We start from the raw sequence: 19,285 nt of genomic DNA on the forward strand, positions 1-19,285 counted from the left end.
CAGAATGGCTGGTCTTGTTTTACTCACTGCAAGCTTAAAACTTCTGCTCTTTCACCTTAATTTTGAAAGGATTTAAATGTATAAGAGGGAGAATCCAATTTAGGGAGCCTTCAGCAGAGACCACGTGAGGCTCTCATGTAAGCACCTGTCAACGTGCACAGCTCAATGTGTGAGCACACAGCAAGATAAAGCAACCTGGAAAATGCCGTGTCAGCTTTCCTGGGTAACTGCTGGTGTGTCACTGTAGAGCTCCACCACCAGGAGAAAAACCCAGATTTGGGGTTTTTTTGCCAGACTTGCCTGACTGAAGGACCAGAGGAATCTCAACAGCTCTGCTGTTTGCACTTGTCTCTTCCTTTTATCTCCCCAGCAATGTAGAATTTGCTAAAAACCAGTGTATTTTCAGTAATAAATGATGACTGCTCTGATCAGAGGGGAAATCCTTGGCCTCTTTTGTGCACAGTCCATTTCTCACGTAGTGTCTGTGTGACCAGTCTCCCAGTGACGGCCAGTTCTCCTTTTTTAAATACCACTGAATACATTGCCTCAAACCCCCCTCTACTTGTAAAAAGTCTTTTTCCACTGAATTTCACTTTTTGTACCTTTCCAATGTGTGCAGTTTGGAGGGTGACTCAACAGACCCTCATCCAGTTATTTAAGTGCCAAGAAGATTTATCCAGTGTCCCTTCTTCAGCTTGCCTTACAGAAAAGAGGCACTTCAGCATTGCCATATTGCATGTTAGCACCTAATTCCTCATCTCCCTGTTGTTTACAAATATTAAATGTTTCCTAGGAATACATAAGCTAAGTCCCACGTCAACAATGACTGTGTAAACTGCTCCCTGGAAAAATTATCACCGCCCACTGTGTTCCTGAGGGTTCTCCATATTTCTGTTATTTAATAAGGATGATACTCACTGATCTTTTTCTTACTTTTTTGGTGTGTTTCTCCTTAATGCTGGTGCATTTTTCATGCTATCAGGCTAGCAACTGAGAAGGCAGAATGGTGCAGAAGCCTCACTGAAGTACCTTCCCAACAGCATCTGTTGTGACAGGGAAGGAATTGCAATGGACTCTGTTCCTAACTGACTGCAATCGCTCATTCCCAGCAGGCACAATAAGGAAAGCAAATCATTGTGAGAGCACAATCTTAATTCTTATTCTCCAATTACCAGAGTAGTTAATTAGTGACAAAAAAAAAAGGAGCTTACTGTTTGTCAATATGTGCTCCAGTTGGCAAAACTAGCAAACTACGCATTTATTTAATCTTCCAAGCCAAATTTGCTCATGATTTAAGTGGCTCCAACTCCAATTCTACTTCAGTCAAATGAAATGTTCATATTTATACCTGAAACAGAGACCTTCAGGTTTGCAAAATCTCTGGGATGCCCACTGGAATTGCAAAGTGCCACGTAAAGGTCACAGGTTGGTGCATCCTTGCAGGAGCAATGACACAGCCCAGGGTTGGACACAAAGCTAAATGAGTAGAGAACAGACTCCCCTGCAGACTGGCTTAAAGCAAGAAATGAGGCAGGTGTTAACAGCAATGCTCTGGAGGAGCAGAGCTGCTCCCCACTGACAGCAGGCAAAGGTTAGTGCCCCGTGCCCAGAGCTGGCCTTGGCAAGTCCTGCTGTCCCCTGGCAGCAAACGATGGCAGAGGAACAATGTGCAGCTCCCAGGAGAGTTCACCTTGAGCTCAACAGAATCCCAGTGCCAGATGCTGAGTTTCAGAAAGGAACTCCTTACTTAGCTTTTCAGCATATATAGCATTATTGTATTTCAAGGGAGCTTCAAAGGAAACTGGATTCATCAGAGAAAACGAGCACACCCAAATGAAGTGTGACATGGGAATCCATCACACACTGTCAGGGCTCTCTCAGCAGACCATCATTTCACTTCCATGCAGAACTTAGGGTGAAGAGGGGCTGCTACTGGAGCTCTGTATTTATATGCAAATATACAGGGACTAGAGAGCAGCTGCTTCTGTTGCAAACTGGTATTTAAACCTGCCTATATGAAAAAGGCAAATTAAAATTAAGCAATTTTTATTTTACTACTTCTTAGGCCAATCCTCCACCCTTTGAGGAAGAATGTCTCACCTGGGAGATGGAGCTGCACTATTTCCTTCAGCAGCTCAGCTCCTGGCCTTTCCCAGAGAACAGAGGTTCAGACTCAGAGCTGCTGAACTCTGGGTCAGCACACAACGTGCGTCTGTGTGCTGAAACACAGTTATCACTTCTGAAAGGAAAAGAAGTCTCACCTCATTATAACATGGCCTATGGGTGCCAAATATTCATCTTGATATAATGAACTTCTTATTTTAATAGGCTTCATAATCAGAAGAGAAAGCTCCAGAGAGACAGTGTGAAACATGGAGGTATTTAGTGCTGTTGCTGGAACAGAGAATCCTGGTGGATGTCTCAGGAACAGAGATCCTTCCACCCTGGAAAGAGACCTGAGCTGAGCCAAGGCCATCAGGTCCTGTTAACATCTCCTGATGTGCTGAGGAGAGCCAGGTGGAGAGTGTGCAGGCACAGGAAATCTCAGGGTTCAAGCAGGGTGAGCTGTTCACAAAATAAATCACTTGTGGAAACAGGTAACACTTGCTGTAGTAGCTGCTGTTCAAGATGTGCTGCTGCTGGCAAGCAAATTCTTGAGGAGCACCTACCAGTGATCCTCTCTGTTGTGTTTATCAAGCCAAAAAAACCAGCCCAAGATTTCTCAATGGCTCTCAGAAGAGGGAAAGCTGGACCTTGAGCTGTTGATGTGCTGGTACACTGCAAAAATGTTTTCTCAGCAGACACTACGAACACAGCAACTGGGGTCTAAGGTGATAAATCAGAAATTCAAGCAAAGGCTTCAGAGCTTAGAAAGAACTCAGAGATATGGGATGCAAAACCCAAGCAAAACAAGACAGATTTAAACTGGAATGTTCTGCAAACATTCCAAGTCCTTTGCCAGTTTTGCATTTCCAGTGTGCCTGCAGTGGGATCCCAGTTTTCTGCCATGAAAACAGATGGAAATGAAGTGCAGGCTGTGACCTATTGTATTTGCAGAGCCCCTCGTGGCAGGAAGGAATGATGAATCTGACTCCATGTTCTTGAAGGCTAATTTATTATTTTATGATACTATATTATATTAAAGAATGCTATACTAAAACTATACTAAAGAATACAGAAGGGATACTTACACAATGCTAAAAAGATTATAATGAAAACTCCTGACTCTCTCCAGACTCCCAACACAGCTTGGCACTGATTGGCCAAAGAGTGAAAACAACCCACGGCAGAAACCAACAAAACAATCACCTGTGGTAAACAATCTCACATTCCACATGTGAGCACAACACAGGAGAAGCAAATGAGATAAGAATTTGTTTTCCTTTTTCTCTGAGGCTTCTCAGCTCCCCAGGAGAAAAATCCTGGGTGAAGGGTGTTGGGGAAGATGAAACAGGAAAACCTTATAAATATGATTGTCTGGCAAAAGATTTGGAGAATATGGAAACTATAAGCAAGACTGAAATGAAAGCAAGCTTTGAGATACCTTACTGAACAACTGGAAAACAATGGTGTGGCTGGCTGAAGGTAGATGAAACAACACTCTCTGCTTGCAGACAGGTCCTAGGGTCAGAGCAGACCCTGCCAGCTTGGCAGAAGGGGCCCAAAGAGGAGTTTTTAGGGTTTAAAATGTAACCCAGTATGGTAATGTAATGATTCTTAGGGGCTTTATGTAAATGCTATAGGATTTGTGTCTCATACTAGATTGGTTAGTAAGAATTAGAATATTCAGCACGGAAGAAGATTTATGGTATTGTAACGGGGAACCTCACTCTCTTACCCTCTTTTACTCTTTACCTCTTTTACTCTCTCATAATTTTTACCACGCTCTTGCCTTCTCTCTCTTTACCACCGTCTTTACTTCTCTGTGGCTGGCAGCTCCCAGCAGGGCCCTGCACCCAGGCCCTTTGCAATAAACCCCAAGTTTCACCACGTGGCCTCAGAGATCTCTTGTCTCCGTCCATCCCCACCACTCTACCCCTCGTCACTCCTACAGAAGGGATTTTTCAGAGGATTTGAGTGCCCCAGTGCCCCACCTTGTGAGTGCCCCAGTGCCCCACCCTGTGAGTGCCCCACCTTGCCATCCTCAGTGTAGACGTTCTCGCTGTAGCCCTTGACGATGGTGCGGTCGATGAAGAGGCTCCGCATCACCACGATCACCTTCAGCACCTTCCCCAAGGTCACCTGGCAAGAGCAGGACAGGGACACAAACAGGCTCAGGGTGAGCTGATGGTGTCTGAATTTGTAAGACCAGCGAGTTAACAGCTTAAGCTGATGCAATTTCAGTTTTCAATATTTTATAGAGAGACCAAAATAAAAGATCTAAAAGCAGTGTGTGATATGAGGAGGAGAGATGCTATAAAGTGCAGAACAAACAAACATTCATTTGCAACTGAAAATGTATGAGTTCACAGAATTCCCTTGTGCAGACATGACACTGCCAAGCAATTCTCTCCATTTTATTAACACCACAACTCAATAACTTGTCAAAAACAATGGGCAAATGTGATTATTTTCGATGAATTTGATATTCTCCAATATAAGTCCACTTAGAGAAAAACAATTTGAAAGAGGAATCGGACTCTTCTAATGCTGCCTTGTAAAAGCATACCATGAGTTTAATGGAAAACATTTTCTGTCCAATAAAAATGTAAAATTATTTCAAAGGAAACTACAGCTTAAAGTAAAAATGTTACATTTTCAAAGGTTTCATTTCCTTCTGTGAGAGTGCTAAAGTGCAAAGAATAAAACTAGTATAATGGAAAATATAGAGGGTCAGTCAGAGTACAATAACAGAAACAAGCCTAAATTATATTATTGACAAAAATGCAATAATGAAGGCATTTTAATCTAAAAATCAATTTACATTTCAAAGATGAAGTTGTACTTCAATACTGTTAAGATGTGTGTCTAACAAGGATCTTGTCTTTGTATTTTGTTATGCAGAGATTATTAGAGTTTTTCCTCACCCACAAATGCATAAAACTGAGATAAAAAAGAAACAATTAGCTCATTTTAATATTTCCCAACCAGCAGCAGCTCATTTTCTGCCAGTGTTCCAACATTTCATCCTGTATAGATTAACACCCACTAAAACAAATGTGTTTTTACTGCTGACCTCAGCAGACAAATCCACACCTAAAGAAACCAGTCAATATGCACCTTTATTGATCTGTTGGATGTTATTCCTTTGTAACTTCTGGTAATGACTGCTGCCCATCACCTTGTTCCAACACCAACAGCCCCAGCCTGAGCTGATTTAATCAGCACTGAGCAGGACAGAGCAACAAACCCTGGACAGAACTGATGCCAAACCTTTGGCAAAGAACAGGGAGAACTCCAGCAGGGCAGGACAAATTCACAGCAAGAGAAAAGACAGGGGAGCAGGAAGGGGAGACAATGACAGCCATCAAGCAGACAGGCTGCCAGGCATAATGCTGCAAGAACATAAAAAGTGGGTCAGAAGAATGGGTAATTTGTGAAGAAAAAAATGTGAAAGGCTGAAGGACAGGAAGCTGTATCAGGGCCTGAGCCATGCACACACCAGGAACCATGAACATGTATGGAAACACCAGGTTGTGCTATCAGGTGCTGTGAATTTTTGGTTTAAATGCAGTATCTTGCCAGGGTACTCTTAAACTAGTCCTCATATACAAAAAGCTGGCAGAGTTATTTCAGCACCTGGCACTGAATTAATTAAGTTATAAATGCAAAGTCATTACCCAGAGGTGCCCAAGCTATGATCCTGATCACCACTGGAATCACAGAGTTGTCATAATTGCTAACAGGAGGAAATGAATCAACTTTGAGAAAAGTTGCCAGCACATTAAGAGTTAACAGTTTTCAATTTATTTTTCTGCATTATTAAAACTGGCACTTCAGTGGGATATTGGTCTGCTGAGAGAACTGACTCTTATTTATAACTTCACACTAGGCATCAACCATACATAACAAAATTAAAAGGAAGAAAAGAAGACATTTTAAAGAAAAAGAAACCTTAATGGAAGAAGGATAAGGCTGCCCTACAAACACCCAGACCCAGCTTTCTCTATAATATTTCCTATCCTCACCGCCTTCACACACTTTAGCTGATGCTCCCTTCTTTCCTCTTTCTCTTTCCATTGTGCATTCACAGCACCTCCCGTTGCTGCCAGGTAGAAATAAATCTGAGGTTGATCTGAAGCTTGTGTGGGATGTTCCTGAAAATCCTCAGAGTGAACAGTGGAACATAATACAGGAAAAATCCTGTGTGTGGCACTCCAGCTTGCTGGAATGAACTCACTGCTGGCCTCAAACCTCCTCATGAGTTTCACATGATCCACCTGCACAGATGCTCCTGCATTACCTCCCTGCCCTTTCCCAGGTGATCTGACTTCACACCCTTCCAGTGGTTCACTCCCCACTTCCAGAATCCATCACAGCACTAAAATGTCACATCCTGCACAATGTCCAGGACAGGACCTTGATCAGCCACTTGCCTGACCACAGAAATTCAAAATTCCTGTCTCCCACATGTGTAAGGAGCTGTGGAAACCCAGCTCTGGCTGGGTACCTCAGTGATCTCCTGAGAAAGGTCCTAGAGCTGCACTTCCCCTTTACAGGGGCACCCAGGCACTCTAGAAATCCAAACTTGGGCTGGGTTGTCTGAATGAGCTCTTACAGTGCTCTGGTACTGAAACAAAAACTTCCTCTTTTGTACCACTCTTGTTTTGACAAGAGATTCCTGCAGATTTTACTCTGGCTGGGAGAGAGATCGAGACATTGAGATGATTTCTGTAGGACTGGATCATTAGTCAAGTCTGACAGAAGCAGGAGTTTTGTAAAAGAGCAGCTCAGAGAAATTACAGTTCATGGTTTTGAGAGCACTGAAAGAATGAGGGTAGTAGTACAAAGAATGAACAACAGCCTGTCACCAGACTGGGGGATGCTGTGAGACGTGGAAGCCACAACTCTGCTCCACAGCTATTTTCAGGGTGAAGCACATTCCATATTGTACACACAGCAAATGCAATAGCCTTTATTTTTTCCTCCAGTAATCAAGATTCATAACTATTTCCAGGGCTTAATGTTTTTTGTTCAATTCTGCTGTATTTTACAAATCATGTTTTTCAGCAGATCATTTTATTCCAATCCCTGCTCACTTTGGCTGCTTGGAGGCCGTGTTCAGAACAGATCTGTGTATGGAACATAATTCACATTTACAGTCATGCAGCTGTGTCCCTCCAGATCACCTGAAAGAAGCTAATAAAACACTAATGCCTTTGGTAAACCAGAAATTTGATAGTTCTACTCCAAGCTCCAAAAGTGCAGATCTCTCCTGGAGGTCCAGACTCACCCAGATGGTCTCTATTTAATGGGCACTGAAATGTCCCTGCATTTCCACAGGTACCAACTGAGAGAAATTTCCTTCCTTGTTCAGAAAAGATACCTTTCAATTGTGACAAAATGGCAACAATTTCCCTTCTAAGCCAAGTTTTCCTATTAAATTTCAACTTCTCCTGTCGATATCCTGTTAAGACAGCACTTGGCTTTTTAATATTTTGCCTGAAGGATATATGCCAACTCGTCCTTGATGTAGAAAATTTTAATTCAAATCAATACATGTACAAGGTCACTTTAAAATTCAATTAATATGAATGAAAAAATATGCCCCACAGTTCTGTGAGCTGAAAATGGAACAGTTGCAAGTTAAATACTTCTGTAGCTTCTGTTTTGGGCTGTGTAATAACAACATGCTTCTAACTTCCTTTTAACTAAAGTATACTAAATTCAGAGAGTTAAGTTATTCATAAATCCCCTGCTTCCTAAAATGGCAAGCCCAAGAAGAAGGTAGGACAGGCAGCTGATTGGAATCTGCAATATTATGCAGCTTTTCTGACAAAGACATATAAAATAAAAACCTTCTTGAAATATCCCAGTTTTAAAAATATTTTGTCTATCACCAAGATAAATCTCAAGGAGCATCTGACAGACACAGTATGCCAAGAAAGGGAGAGGGGGAAACAGAATAATCAGGGAGAATGACTTAGATAATTTCTTGTAAGACTGCTCAAGAAAGTTCCCATTTAACACCAGTTATAATTATAAAAGAAAGTACCTTTCCAAGTAAGTCAAAATCAGGGTCCACATGAGTTTACAAAATGAAAAGGATCAAAATTATTTTACCATGCCAGAACTCTGCCTTGAGGAATCAGTTTGAATTTCCCCCTTTAATTTTGCCTCCTCAGTGAAACTAATATCAAGTGAAAAGCCCTTTTATCAACCATTTAAACAACACATTAGCAAATGTTCTTTCTTAAAATAAATTTAAGTTTGATATCAGGAAAATGTATACTGACAACACTGAGCTGCCATACTTTGTGAAATGAAAAATTCCCAAAGCTGCAGATTTCCCCTCAGCATTCCAGGGAATTTGCTGCTGATTTGAGCTGCAGATGCTCTGCAATGCAGAGCTAAAAGAAAGAAAACATTATTTTCAGTTAACATGGGCACCTCCCCACTTCTATAAAAAGGAGCACAAGTGTGTGTGTGGTTTTTATTCACCTCAGAAATAAGGCAACATCCAAGCAGAGATGTAACCAAGCTACAGATTTCCAGCAAAAGGCCAGACACCTGCTCCTTGCCATGGAACCAGCCATAAGCTCAGCCTCCCACTCACAGATCCTTCTTACTAATCAGTACAATGCATGGAAATTGTATTTAGATATGCTGGAAAAAAAAAGGTTTTGCATTAAAATAAAGTTTTTAAAAAAACCCAACACACAGACTTTCAACTAGATTTTTTTCCTCTCATTTTTTATGTCTCATCTGCTGCTGGTATGGCTGCTTTTTCCCTCACATGCTCATTATTCTTTAATGATGCCTATTTGTAAATAGCAAGATAAGATGCAATTAAGCCATTAGAGTCTAAATAAACAAACATACTAATTAGGTTCTTTACACGGATTTCTTTTTTTATGCAAGGGCTGGAATTTACCTTTCATTAGTCTAACCTAATTGCAATAGTGCCTGATAAAAAGTCAACATAAATGAAGGACTTTAAATGCTCCCACCATATGAAGGATGAGCTGGCTCTTTTCCCTCACTAACATTCCCTTTTCTCTTAATAAAGCAAAAAAACTGGCACAGGAATTTTGTTCAAGGTTCAAGGACAGATTTTGCCAGTGGCCAGTCACACTTAGGGAACACTCACACCAGTCCAGCATTGCTACAGAAGATGAAATGGATTTTGTCTCTTTTTTCCTTTCTAAATTAAAGCACACCAGGAATTTTACAAGGATGAAAATGACGTGTGATCTTCCACAATATAAATCTATGGGAATATCAATACACACCTGAGAGCTTTGGGCACAAGCAACCCTGTGGAGGGAGCAAAGGTGAGGACATTTCTCACAAGTCTTTATCCACTTTTTTCCTATTTTTTTCCCTTTTCCCAATGGAAAGGACTCTTCCTCATCTTCCTCATTCTTCATTAGACAAGCAGAGAACACTTTCCAATTTACTTGCCAGCTCTTGTTCATGTACTTTGTTAATTCAAGACATCCTTCCCCTGCCCATGCCACCTCAAACAATGCCCCTTAAATGCCGATTTTGATGCTTTTTAAATGCTGGTTCTCAAATAATGCCCCTTAAATGCTGATTTTAATGCTTTTTAAATGCTGGTTCTCCATCTTAAGGCACAAACTGTGAAGCCACTGCAGTCACAAGTCCCACTGTGAGCTCAGGAGTGATTCCTTAAACACCATCCCAGGGGTTCCCTTCAACACCAAAACCAAGCTACTGCCTCCAAGGCAGTAAATCCCTAAATGAATATTCATCCTACAGCCCTAAAAATCAGGTGCCCAAGCCACCAAAGGTGACCAGCAGAGCTACATCCCTCCCATGAACTGCCTGCTTGTATCCCTGAGCACTGCTCTCCTGATAAACCATCCAACAGGAAAGAAGGAAGGAAGATTACACTGCAAAGCACTTTGGAAATATGAAATTGTTTTAGAAACAACAGCACTGAATTGTTTCTAATCAATACAGCATGAATACTGATTTTAAATCACTTTGCAAATTCCTCCCCACTCCTCCCAGATCTCCAACATCAGGGTCTCATGCACAGAAATCAGTTTGGTGCCTTTCTTGATGGGCAAATAATAAATTTCAGCATTCATTTTCCTTATAAAAATAATAATGGTTTTATGTAAAACACTAATAAACAACAATGAGACACAAGGAATTATTCAGTTTCAGGGAACAGATGTCTGGCCTATTTGCAATTAATACAACCCACTGCCACACAATCAGCCTGCTGCAAATGCTGGGAACAAGATCTGAAAGTTCAAATGCAAATGTGTCTGGTTTTAAGGAGATGGAATAAAACTCTATAAAAACCTGCTTCGTATTTTTATATGACAGATCTATTAAAAATCTAGGCAGCAGTATAAATTAATAAAAAAACAATTTAAAATTTTGTAAGATAACCTGGAAAGAAAAAAATCATGATTCCTGACCTGAGTCTGGCAGAAACAATTCAGTTTTTTGGTTGGAAGTTACTTACACATATCATTATGCTTTAGAAACACAAATTACAGAAAACAGTTCCATTACCTGTAAAAATATTTACCACTGCTTGCAATTTCTGTAGCAGCTCTTTACAAATATTGAGAATAAAAAGAATTTAAAGACAAAGTAGTTCCCAGACATAGATAAGAAAATAAGCTTCTTCTCCAAGTAGGACTGGAAAGGAACTCAGATTTCTCAAATGGAAAAGTAGGGCTGAAGTTAGTAGGGCTAAAATCTTTCTGTTATTAATGAATATATTGTACACAGCATTTGTTTCACACAAAAAATATGCTGAATTTTGGTAATGGAAACAAGGTGTGTGAAACAAATACAAAATAATGTGATTAATACAGTAGGAAAAATAATATATCTAGGAATATGACACATCATTTGAGAAAAAAAGACTAGGTATTTTCATTCATGAAAAATTAGTTAATGTTTTCTTAATACACAAGATAAGGTTTATCTATTTACAATTCCTGGCATTTGACCAACAAAATCTCACAAAAAACCTTAAGGAGTCCACATTTCCCTGTGCTGCTGCTGGAAATTAATTTTGCATTACACAGTTATTAGAGCTGATATAATTCTATGTTTAGTCTATTTTCTACATAGTGCTATTAAAAGATTAATTGAAAAATCACTGGTGAAGACTGGGATTAAACAGCACCTTGAAATGCCACAATAAACTGCTTTTAAAATCAGCTGAGGATCTCACACAGCTCTGAAAGGTTTCAATTATTTATGTGTTTGGCCTGTGTAGCATAAATCCAGCCTAATGAGGTACAATTGCTGTGTGTAAATCTGAAGCATAAAAAACCTCCTCATTGTCTGGAGGCAGCAGTTCATTTTTCTCACAGGAATTTGCAGATTCTGGTCAGGGAGAGCCCAGCTGAGCACGAGGGTTATTTGCCAGCAGAGCTCGACCAACAGGCTCACACAACTCCTAATTATTCCAGAATTCCAGAACTGTTGGGGTTGGAAGGGACTTGTGGAGATCATCTCATGCAACCCTCTGCCCAAGGGAGGGTCATCTGGAGCAGGTGACACAGGAACACACCCAGGGGGGTTTGGAATGTCTCCAGAGAGGGAGACTCCACGTCCTCCCTGGGTGGTTCTGCCACCGTCCATGGAAAGAAGTTTATCACAGAATATTCTTGTTGGAAGGGACCCACAAGGATCAATGGGAATGGCCCACAAGGAGATCAAACCCACAAACCTGGCACCACCCCTGGCACCATGCCCTAACTAAGGGAGCTCATCTCAGGGTTCTTTCTCATGCTGAGGAGAAACTTTCTGTGGTTTCTTTTAGTTTATGGCTGTAACTCCTTCTCCTGCCACTGGGCACCACTCAAGAGAATCTGGCACTGACTTGACACCTCTTGGAGGTAACTGACACCTCTTGGAGGTAACTGACATGGATTGCTGAGATCCCCTCTCAGCCTCCCCTTCTCCAGACTGACCCGGCCCAGCTCCGCGGTGTCTCCTCATCAGAGAGCTGCTCCAGCCCCAAATCCTCTGGGTGTCCCCTCACAGGACCCTCTCCAGCCCCAAATCCTCTGGGTGTCCCCTCACAGGACCCTCTCCAGCCCCAAATCCTCTCGGTGTCCCCTCACAGGACCCTCTCCAGCCCCAAATCCTGTGGGTGTCCCTCACAGGACCCTCTCCAGCCCCAAATCCTGTGGGTGTCCCTCACAGGACCCTCTCCAGCCCCAAATCCTGTGGGTGTCCCCTCACAGGACCCTCTCCAGCCCCAAATCCTCTGGGTGTCCTCACAGGACCCTCTCCAGCCCCAAATCCTCTGGGTGTCCCCTCACAGGACCCTCTCCAGCCCCAAATCCTCTGGGTGTCCCCTCATAGGACCCTCTCCAGCCGCTCCTTGTTCTTCTTGAAGAGAAAGAAATCTCCTTGAACCACCAGATGAATCTCAGTGGTGCAAGTCCCACCTGCACAGCTAAGGACACCAACAGATTTCCACGTGCACATGAAGTTGTAGAGTCTGGGGCTGAAACTTTCTCTCTTGGGTCTTTTTCCTAAAGATAATTTGTTTGGGAAAGGCCCCAACGTTTCTTGAGTTTCAAAGAGTCTCCCAGACTTCCTTTCCCCTTCTTCCCCATCTCCCTCCAATAATTTACATATTTTTAAGATATGTATAGTGCTTACCAGTGCCTTTGAAGATGAATGCAGGGGTTTTCTCTAGTAGATGGAGCAATTGTATTTAAAGATGCTGTAAAAACCAAATCTTTGCATCAAGGACCTTGCTAAGACACCAGGTGTGCTAGGAACAGTCCAAGGATGAGCATGGTTGAGATTACAGTTAGTTAATTAACTCTGGGCAAACAGTTTGGCTGTGAAATATTTTGATAAAATGAGCATTATCTGGAGCCTTTGGCACTGAGGTAAACCACACTGCAGCAGGGGAGCAGCTCCAGATGTAGCTTGGGCTAAGTTCAGAGTGAGAAATCACAAGTGCTGAAGAAACCTCCCTCCTTCTGGAGGAGGTGCTCTTCACACTGCCCATCCCTCAGCACCTTTTCCACTGAAGGATCTGTGGCTGAAAACAGCAAAAGCTTTTGTAGCAGTCAGGGCCAGATGGAAAGTGCCATATTGGCAACATCAACTGAGACAGATGGGGAAGAGGGAAAAACCTGGCTAAAAGCAAAAATGATAAACCCATCACACAATCACACACAAAAATACTTTAAAAACAATCTTTTTTGATCTCTGATCCAAGGAAAATATGCACACCACTGGTTCAACATGGGGCTGGGATCTTGTAGGAACAAAGATGTCCTTGATTTAGAGAGCAACTGCCACATGGAATTCACTCTGTTACTGCTGCTGGTGGAAGGCACTTCCTTCAGTTACCACCCAACCTTGTTCCTTGGCATCACATCCAAGATAATTTACCTTATTTCCTAATTGTGCCTGAGTCTTGAAAAACATCATCTATTTCCTGACCACCTCAAAAAGCCACCAAAAGTGGAAGGTATTTCAGTATGCAAAGAAGGGCTCCAGGAAAATGAAAAGCATTTCAAAGTAAGGAAGTAAAACCAGACATTTTTTTACAGCAAAATAGATAAAACACAAAGTCAGCTTAAGAGGAAATGCAAAAACTTCTAAGACTTATAACTTCTTAAGACTGCACTGATGAATTCCATTCTTTTCTGGAATATATTTTTCCACTTGGTGAATCCAACAATTGCAGATTAAATGTTTTAATGCCAGCTGTTTATTTTAACCTCTGACTCAGTTAATCTCTTGTGAATTTGTGGCTGTTCAAAGAAAGTTAATAATGACATGTTAGACAGTTGATTAATTAAAAACTAAATACAATTAAAATACTTAAAAATTAAAAATAATCACAGCAATAGTTGCTATAGGGAAATTTCCATGAGAAATGTGAGGTGGAAAAGACTGAACTGGCCTCAGTTCTTCATCTGTGCATGTGGTGCATTTTCTAGTTTTATTTAAAATTTGGCAAAATATGTGACTTCTGCCTTTCCCTAGAAGGAAATCAGCATTCAGCTGCCACACCAGGGACTCCTCTTCCACCTAAAGTCTTAGAGCCTTGAAGACTTTGCTGTAAGCACAACAGCTGGCTGTAAAAATGGATGTGAACAATAGGCTCCTCTGCAATGAAATCTTGCCTGGTCAGGCAGAAATAAGTTGAATGTATTGGACTTGTTTATCTCAAATCCAGCCTTTACTGCTCATTTACTTCAAAGGCAAATTCTTAACTTCATCATATAACAGAAATTCACTGACCCAAGAGCAATGTGAACAAATTTAAATCATATTGGTTTCCTTCTTCTTTTCTTCTTGACAACATTCTCCTCCTTCTTAATTATCATGATTAGGATTCACTCATTGCCAAGTCTGCCAAAACCCACAGTGAGTATTTGAGTTTTGCGCTCCTATTTCTATTTCATTTAACAATAAAGCAATAGATCTTCTGTTTAAAGGGGAAATTATTTTTATCACTTATTTGCCTAAGAGCAAGAAGGATGCTGCATTGCTGTGGCAAATGAAGAATGACATGTTTCTGGGGAAAAAAATCTTTAATACCCTGCATATTTGGGACAGTAATTCAACCTGTGAAGGAAATGAACTCAAGGATTAAATGTTCCAGCTTACCAGAAGCATTGCAGAGGTTCCATTGGGCCGGGAGAGCTGGATGGACATTTCAGGGAACATCCTGTCAATGCGACTGATCACATCATCAACGTACCTACCAACCAAAGCACACAGCACCATCAACACAGGGGCTCTCTCACACACAGACTATACAAACTATGCTTTTAAAAAACACTTATTCTTTTTAGGAATTATCCTTTTAAAAATTATCCTTTTAAACCCTATTTATGGGACTTTCCTGGACCAGTTTCTCTCTGATACCTGCGTATTTTTCAAAACCACATGCAAGCAATAATTCAAAAAGTTGTTGATAAGAGGAAACAAACCAAAGCCCTCTGCAAGTTGTTTTGAAAATCAATTACTCTGCCCTTAAAAACATGCACTCTTAAATTTCAGTCCAAATCCGTCAGCTTCAAACTCCTGCCATGGCAGTTCTGTACTTTCTCCTCAGGAGGGTTGAAGGACACATGATTACAATTACTCCTCCAGTGCAGGAATTCACAGGCTGTCATGTCCTTACTCTCTTTGATAAACGTAACAGATAAAGCTTTTATCAAAGTCTTTGGATGATTCTTAGAGGTGTTTCTTTTTTTTCCCTGAATCTTTCCAATTTATTTCATGCACTGGTGACTCTGAAATTGGTTGGTAAATTCCAGATGTTTCTCTGGAGCAATCAAACACAAAGGTAAAACAACATCCTTTCTGCTGGGTGTAATCCCTGTTTCTGCAGGCCAAGGTGAGCTGGCACACAGTTGTCCTGTTCCCTGGGATCAAATTAAGAACTGACCTCCATTAACACTGAAAAGAGCCTTACACAGACCTTATTTCCCAGGACACATCACCCCAAGTCATGGACATGCCACTTCAGCCACCCCTCTGGACACATTAAAATCCAAACATTTGCTTTAGCAGAGTTCCCAGGACAGTCTGTATCATCTGTGCACTGATCTGTCCCCATTTACAAACTCAGACCCATGAATGAATTTATAAATAAAACTGTTTTCATGCTAATCCACATGTGTGCTCTGAAAAAAAAAGACTTTGGGAAAATTGGCTGCCTGAGTTATATTAACAGTAAAAATTAAAAAAAACCCAGGCAAATAATTTCCCTTTATTCTGCTTAAATAAAGGCAAAAAAAAAAAAAAAAGTTGAATTCTTGCTCTTCAAAGTAATTAATTTCTAATGTTAGTGCTAAAATCTCCTGAACAACAATGAGGTGCTATGCTCCAATTGCTACTTTGCAAAGGATTAAAACAACCAGGAAAAAATAAAATCAAATCAGGAAAGCTACACCTCCTCAGCTGGTAAAGTTAGCTTTTAAAAGTAACCAAAGAATGAGATGAGTTAGGACAATTTTGGACAAAAACCTTAATCCACACTTGTCATTGTACAGAGAAAGTTCCCCATTCAGTGCAATGACTCATTAACACTTGCTGCTGGTAAGAAAAGCCAAAACCATCCAAAAGCCAAGAACTTCCTCAGCACTTGGAAGAGGAGGCACATCAGGAGGAATCAACCACACATGGACAGCATAAACCCAGCTCATTTCAAACACTGCTGAATCCCAGGCTGATTTCATCCAGCAGGAGAGTTTATTCTGCTTCATAAATGCCATTACTCCAGGCTCTGCAAATAAATTAATCTCCTGCTTGTGGAGGACCAGGGATGACCAGAGATCCTGTGGCTCTGAACATGTCGTGATGTAGATTTGTGCATTGCTTAAGTTTTGCAATTTGCCAAGCTTTAGGCAAGAAGAAGTTAAACAAAATGAAAAGTTGTAGAAAACAAGACACTGGCATAGTCAATGCAATTAAGGAAGGAAAATTCAAGAAATTCTAAATCATGTGAACAACAGTTGGATGTGGGCACTTAATCTGCTTACGTCCTTCTGAAAATCCCAGTGGACATGTACACTCATCCTTTGAAAATGGGATCCAGGCTGGCTGGAGGTAATCAATTCTTCAAAGTCTTTCTCAGATAAGATTATTTTTAAATGTAAAACTTGTCTTGACCACGAGGCTTAAAATCTGACTCAAACCCAAACGTCACCTTGTACTACGTGAGCAGTGTAAGGCAGAACAGGGAACTCACAGGGTTGTGGAATCTTCCCTTTAAATGAAATCACACATCCAGCAAAGCAGAAATCTCCTAATTTCCTTCTGAAAGCACTTCAAGGTGAGTTACTGTGACTTTTTGGGCTTAGATGCCTGTTAATTTTGTACCACTTTTCATAGATCAGCTGACAGAAGAAGGAAAATGAAAATCACGTGCTCCAAGAACTGTGATGTTTTACTTTGGCAGCTCTGTCAGGACCATCACACAGGGAACCTTTTCCTTCTCTTCTCCATCAATGAGATATCAGAGAAGATCCCAGACCAACAGGAGAAAATTCACTGATGTGTGCAGCATTGTTTTGTGCCCCCATGCCTTTTTTCCAGTAGTCATCAGGCTTTCCTGAGCATTTATCAGAACACAGATTCTTCCAAAAATACATATATAATTACTCAATTAGCCTGACTGGATTGTGTATCAAATACAAAATGACAAACAGCCTTTTCTAAGGCAAAATTCTGTAGATTTGCCATTCTGAGAAGACATTTGGTAAAATATCTTGTAAAGGGATGAACATGAGAAATCAGGTGCAGTGAAGTAATGTAAAAGTGTAGCTGGTGATAACTTCAGAGAAAACTGAGGAACACATGTTAAAGAAGAGATAAAGTGCACTCCTGAGGCTGTTTGGAAAGAGGGTCAAAGAAAAGGCTGCTGTCTGCAACTTATTTTGTAGAACTGAAATACAGACATTTCCTGCCAAAATAAGCACTTACAAAATTTACACATCTCTGTCCAGTTTTAGCTCAAAAATACGATGGTTCCTATTTATGTTACAGAACCCATTGCCCAGTCTCAGAGAAGCAAAGCACTTGAGGATGGAGAAAAGTCTAATTTTACTTTGCCAAAAAGCACTTCTGACGTCCTCTGCACATCTCAGTTTTCTCCTACATACAAAAGATGATGGTTGGAAGGAGCATTTACAAACCCAGAAGAAATAACACAAAGTGGGGAAAAGCAAATGGCAATAGATTTGTCCAGACATTTGGCTTATTTTAATCTTAAGAAATTAATGGAATTCTCAGAATTAAATACAAGCTGGAATTTCATGTCCTAGAGCAGGCATTGTTCCACCTACAAAGGGCTGAAGAGTGTGTCTAGACAAATTCCCTATTGCTTCTCTGGGATGCAAAGGTTGTTCAAAAAGGTCTGAAGCCAGACTGCAAAAGATTGTACCCAATAATCCTCATTTTACAGCACAGAGTTTTAACTCTTCATAGACAGAATTTCATATTATGAACTATCCCAGGTCTCAAAAACATTTAACAAGTTCTCATTGCAACATCCAGAGTTAGTCCCATTCCATTTAATAGAGCTTTAAGTAATTTCATCAACACCTGCAGCCTAATCCAGACCCATAAGTGTCTCCTCATCCAGATTCCTGAACATCCTACTCAGAAAAGAACAGACTCAACCAACAGGTCTTCACCTCATTACACCTCATCAAGTACTAAAACAATTTCCCCAATGTAATTTTACTGGTCTGGGGAAAAATTTTTAAAACATCTTCTACAGCAGGTTTGTACCAACTTCCCCCTCTCATTTTTCCTTCTTCTTTCCTTCATGACAGAAGTTCATGATTTTTCAGGAGGTATTAAAATTCTATTTTAGATATAAAACCTTTACATTAAAAAAAAATGCTAATATTGTCATGCAGGAGTTTGCATCTGAATGTGCAGAGCCAGCCAGACCCTCAGATGCTCTCAAAGGCTGTCAACACTATAAATCAGTATTTTTATTTTAATGTAGAAGAGTTCTTTTTTCCACAAACATGCCAGATTAATACTACAAAAGTCAAAACAAATCTACTTCGTGAACATCAGCAATGACTAAAATTAATTCAAAATATTACACTTCAAATGAAGCTTTGTTAGGAACATGCAGGGGAACAAATAGAATAAAGGAATAGAGATATTAGTTGAAAAATCTCTGCTATTTTGCTAGTAAATGTACACATAAATCCTTTAGTCCCTATTACAGAAACAATGCCTGGGACATGCAGAAAACACCTTTGAAACCAGTTAGAAAATCCTGTTTAGAAAGGCCTAATTATCTATGCAAACCACTCATAGAGAAGTTTCATGCTAAAACATCAGGTTGACAATGTAGAAATAATTCAGGACCCATTTTTGTAGATAAATGGTCTTGTACCATCTCTTTGATTCTCATAAAGGCCCCCCAAAAGACAGCAATATAGGAAAGTAATTCATTATAAATGCCTTTCAATTCCACACTGGACAGATGGCTTCACTCTCTAATGTGACCTCTCTTTTTGATTTTTTTTTATTTTTACTGGATTACATCCAGCAATCCAGTGTTAGTGTGATGTTTAACAGATTAGACAAGACTTAAATAGCATTTTTCCCACACAGTGTTTCACTTGCATGCTGTTCTTTTTTTCCACCCAATACAATGATTTAAAAATTAGAA

The 19,285-nt window shown here is 40.5% G+C and overlaps 1 protein-coding gene across 1 annotated transcript in view; it reads right to left on the reverse strand.

Moving 5' to 3' along the window:
* MED27 (mediator complex subunit 27) overlaps window positions 1–19,285 on the reverse strand; it is an 85,958-nt gene that overhangs the window by 13,450 nt on the left and 53,223 nt on the right. Inside the window, exons 4-5 of the mRNA XM_058038356.1 lie at window positions 14,746–14,839; window positions 4,135–4,242 (exon numbers count right to left, since the gene is read on the reverse strand). Of these exons, the coding sequence (XP_057894339.1) occupies window positions 4,135–4,242; window positions 14,746–14,839 (202 nt within the window). The remainder of the gene's footprint in view (window positions 1–4,134; window positions 4,243–14,745; window positions 14,840–19,285) is intronic.

Source organism: Melospiza georgiana, chromosome 20 (genome assembly GCF_028018845.1).
Source record: "Melospiza georgiana isolate bMelGeo1 chromosome 20, bMelGeo1.pri, whole genome shotgun sequence".
Taxonomy (NCBI): Eukaryota; Metazoa; Chordata; class Aves; order Passeriformes; family Passerellidae; genus Melospiza; species Melospiza georgiana.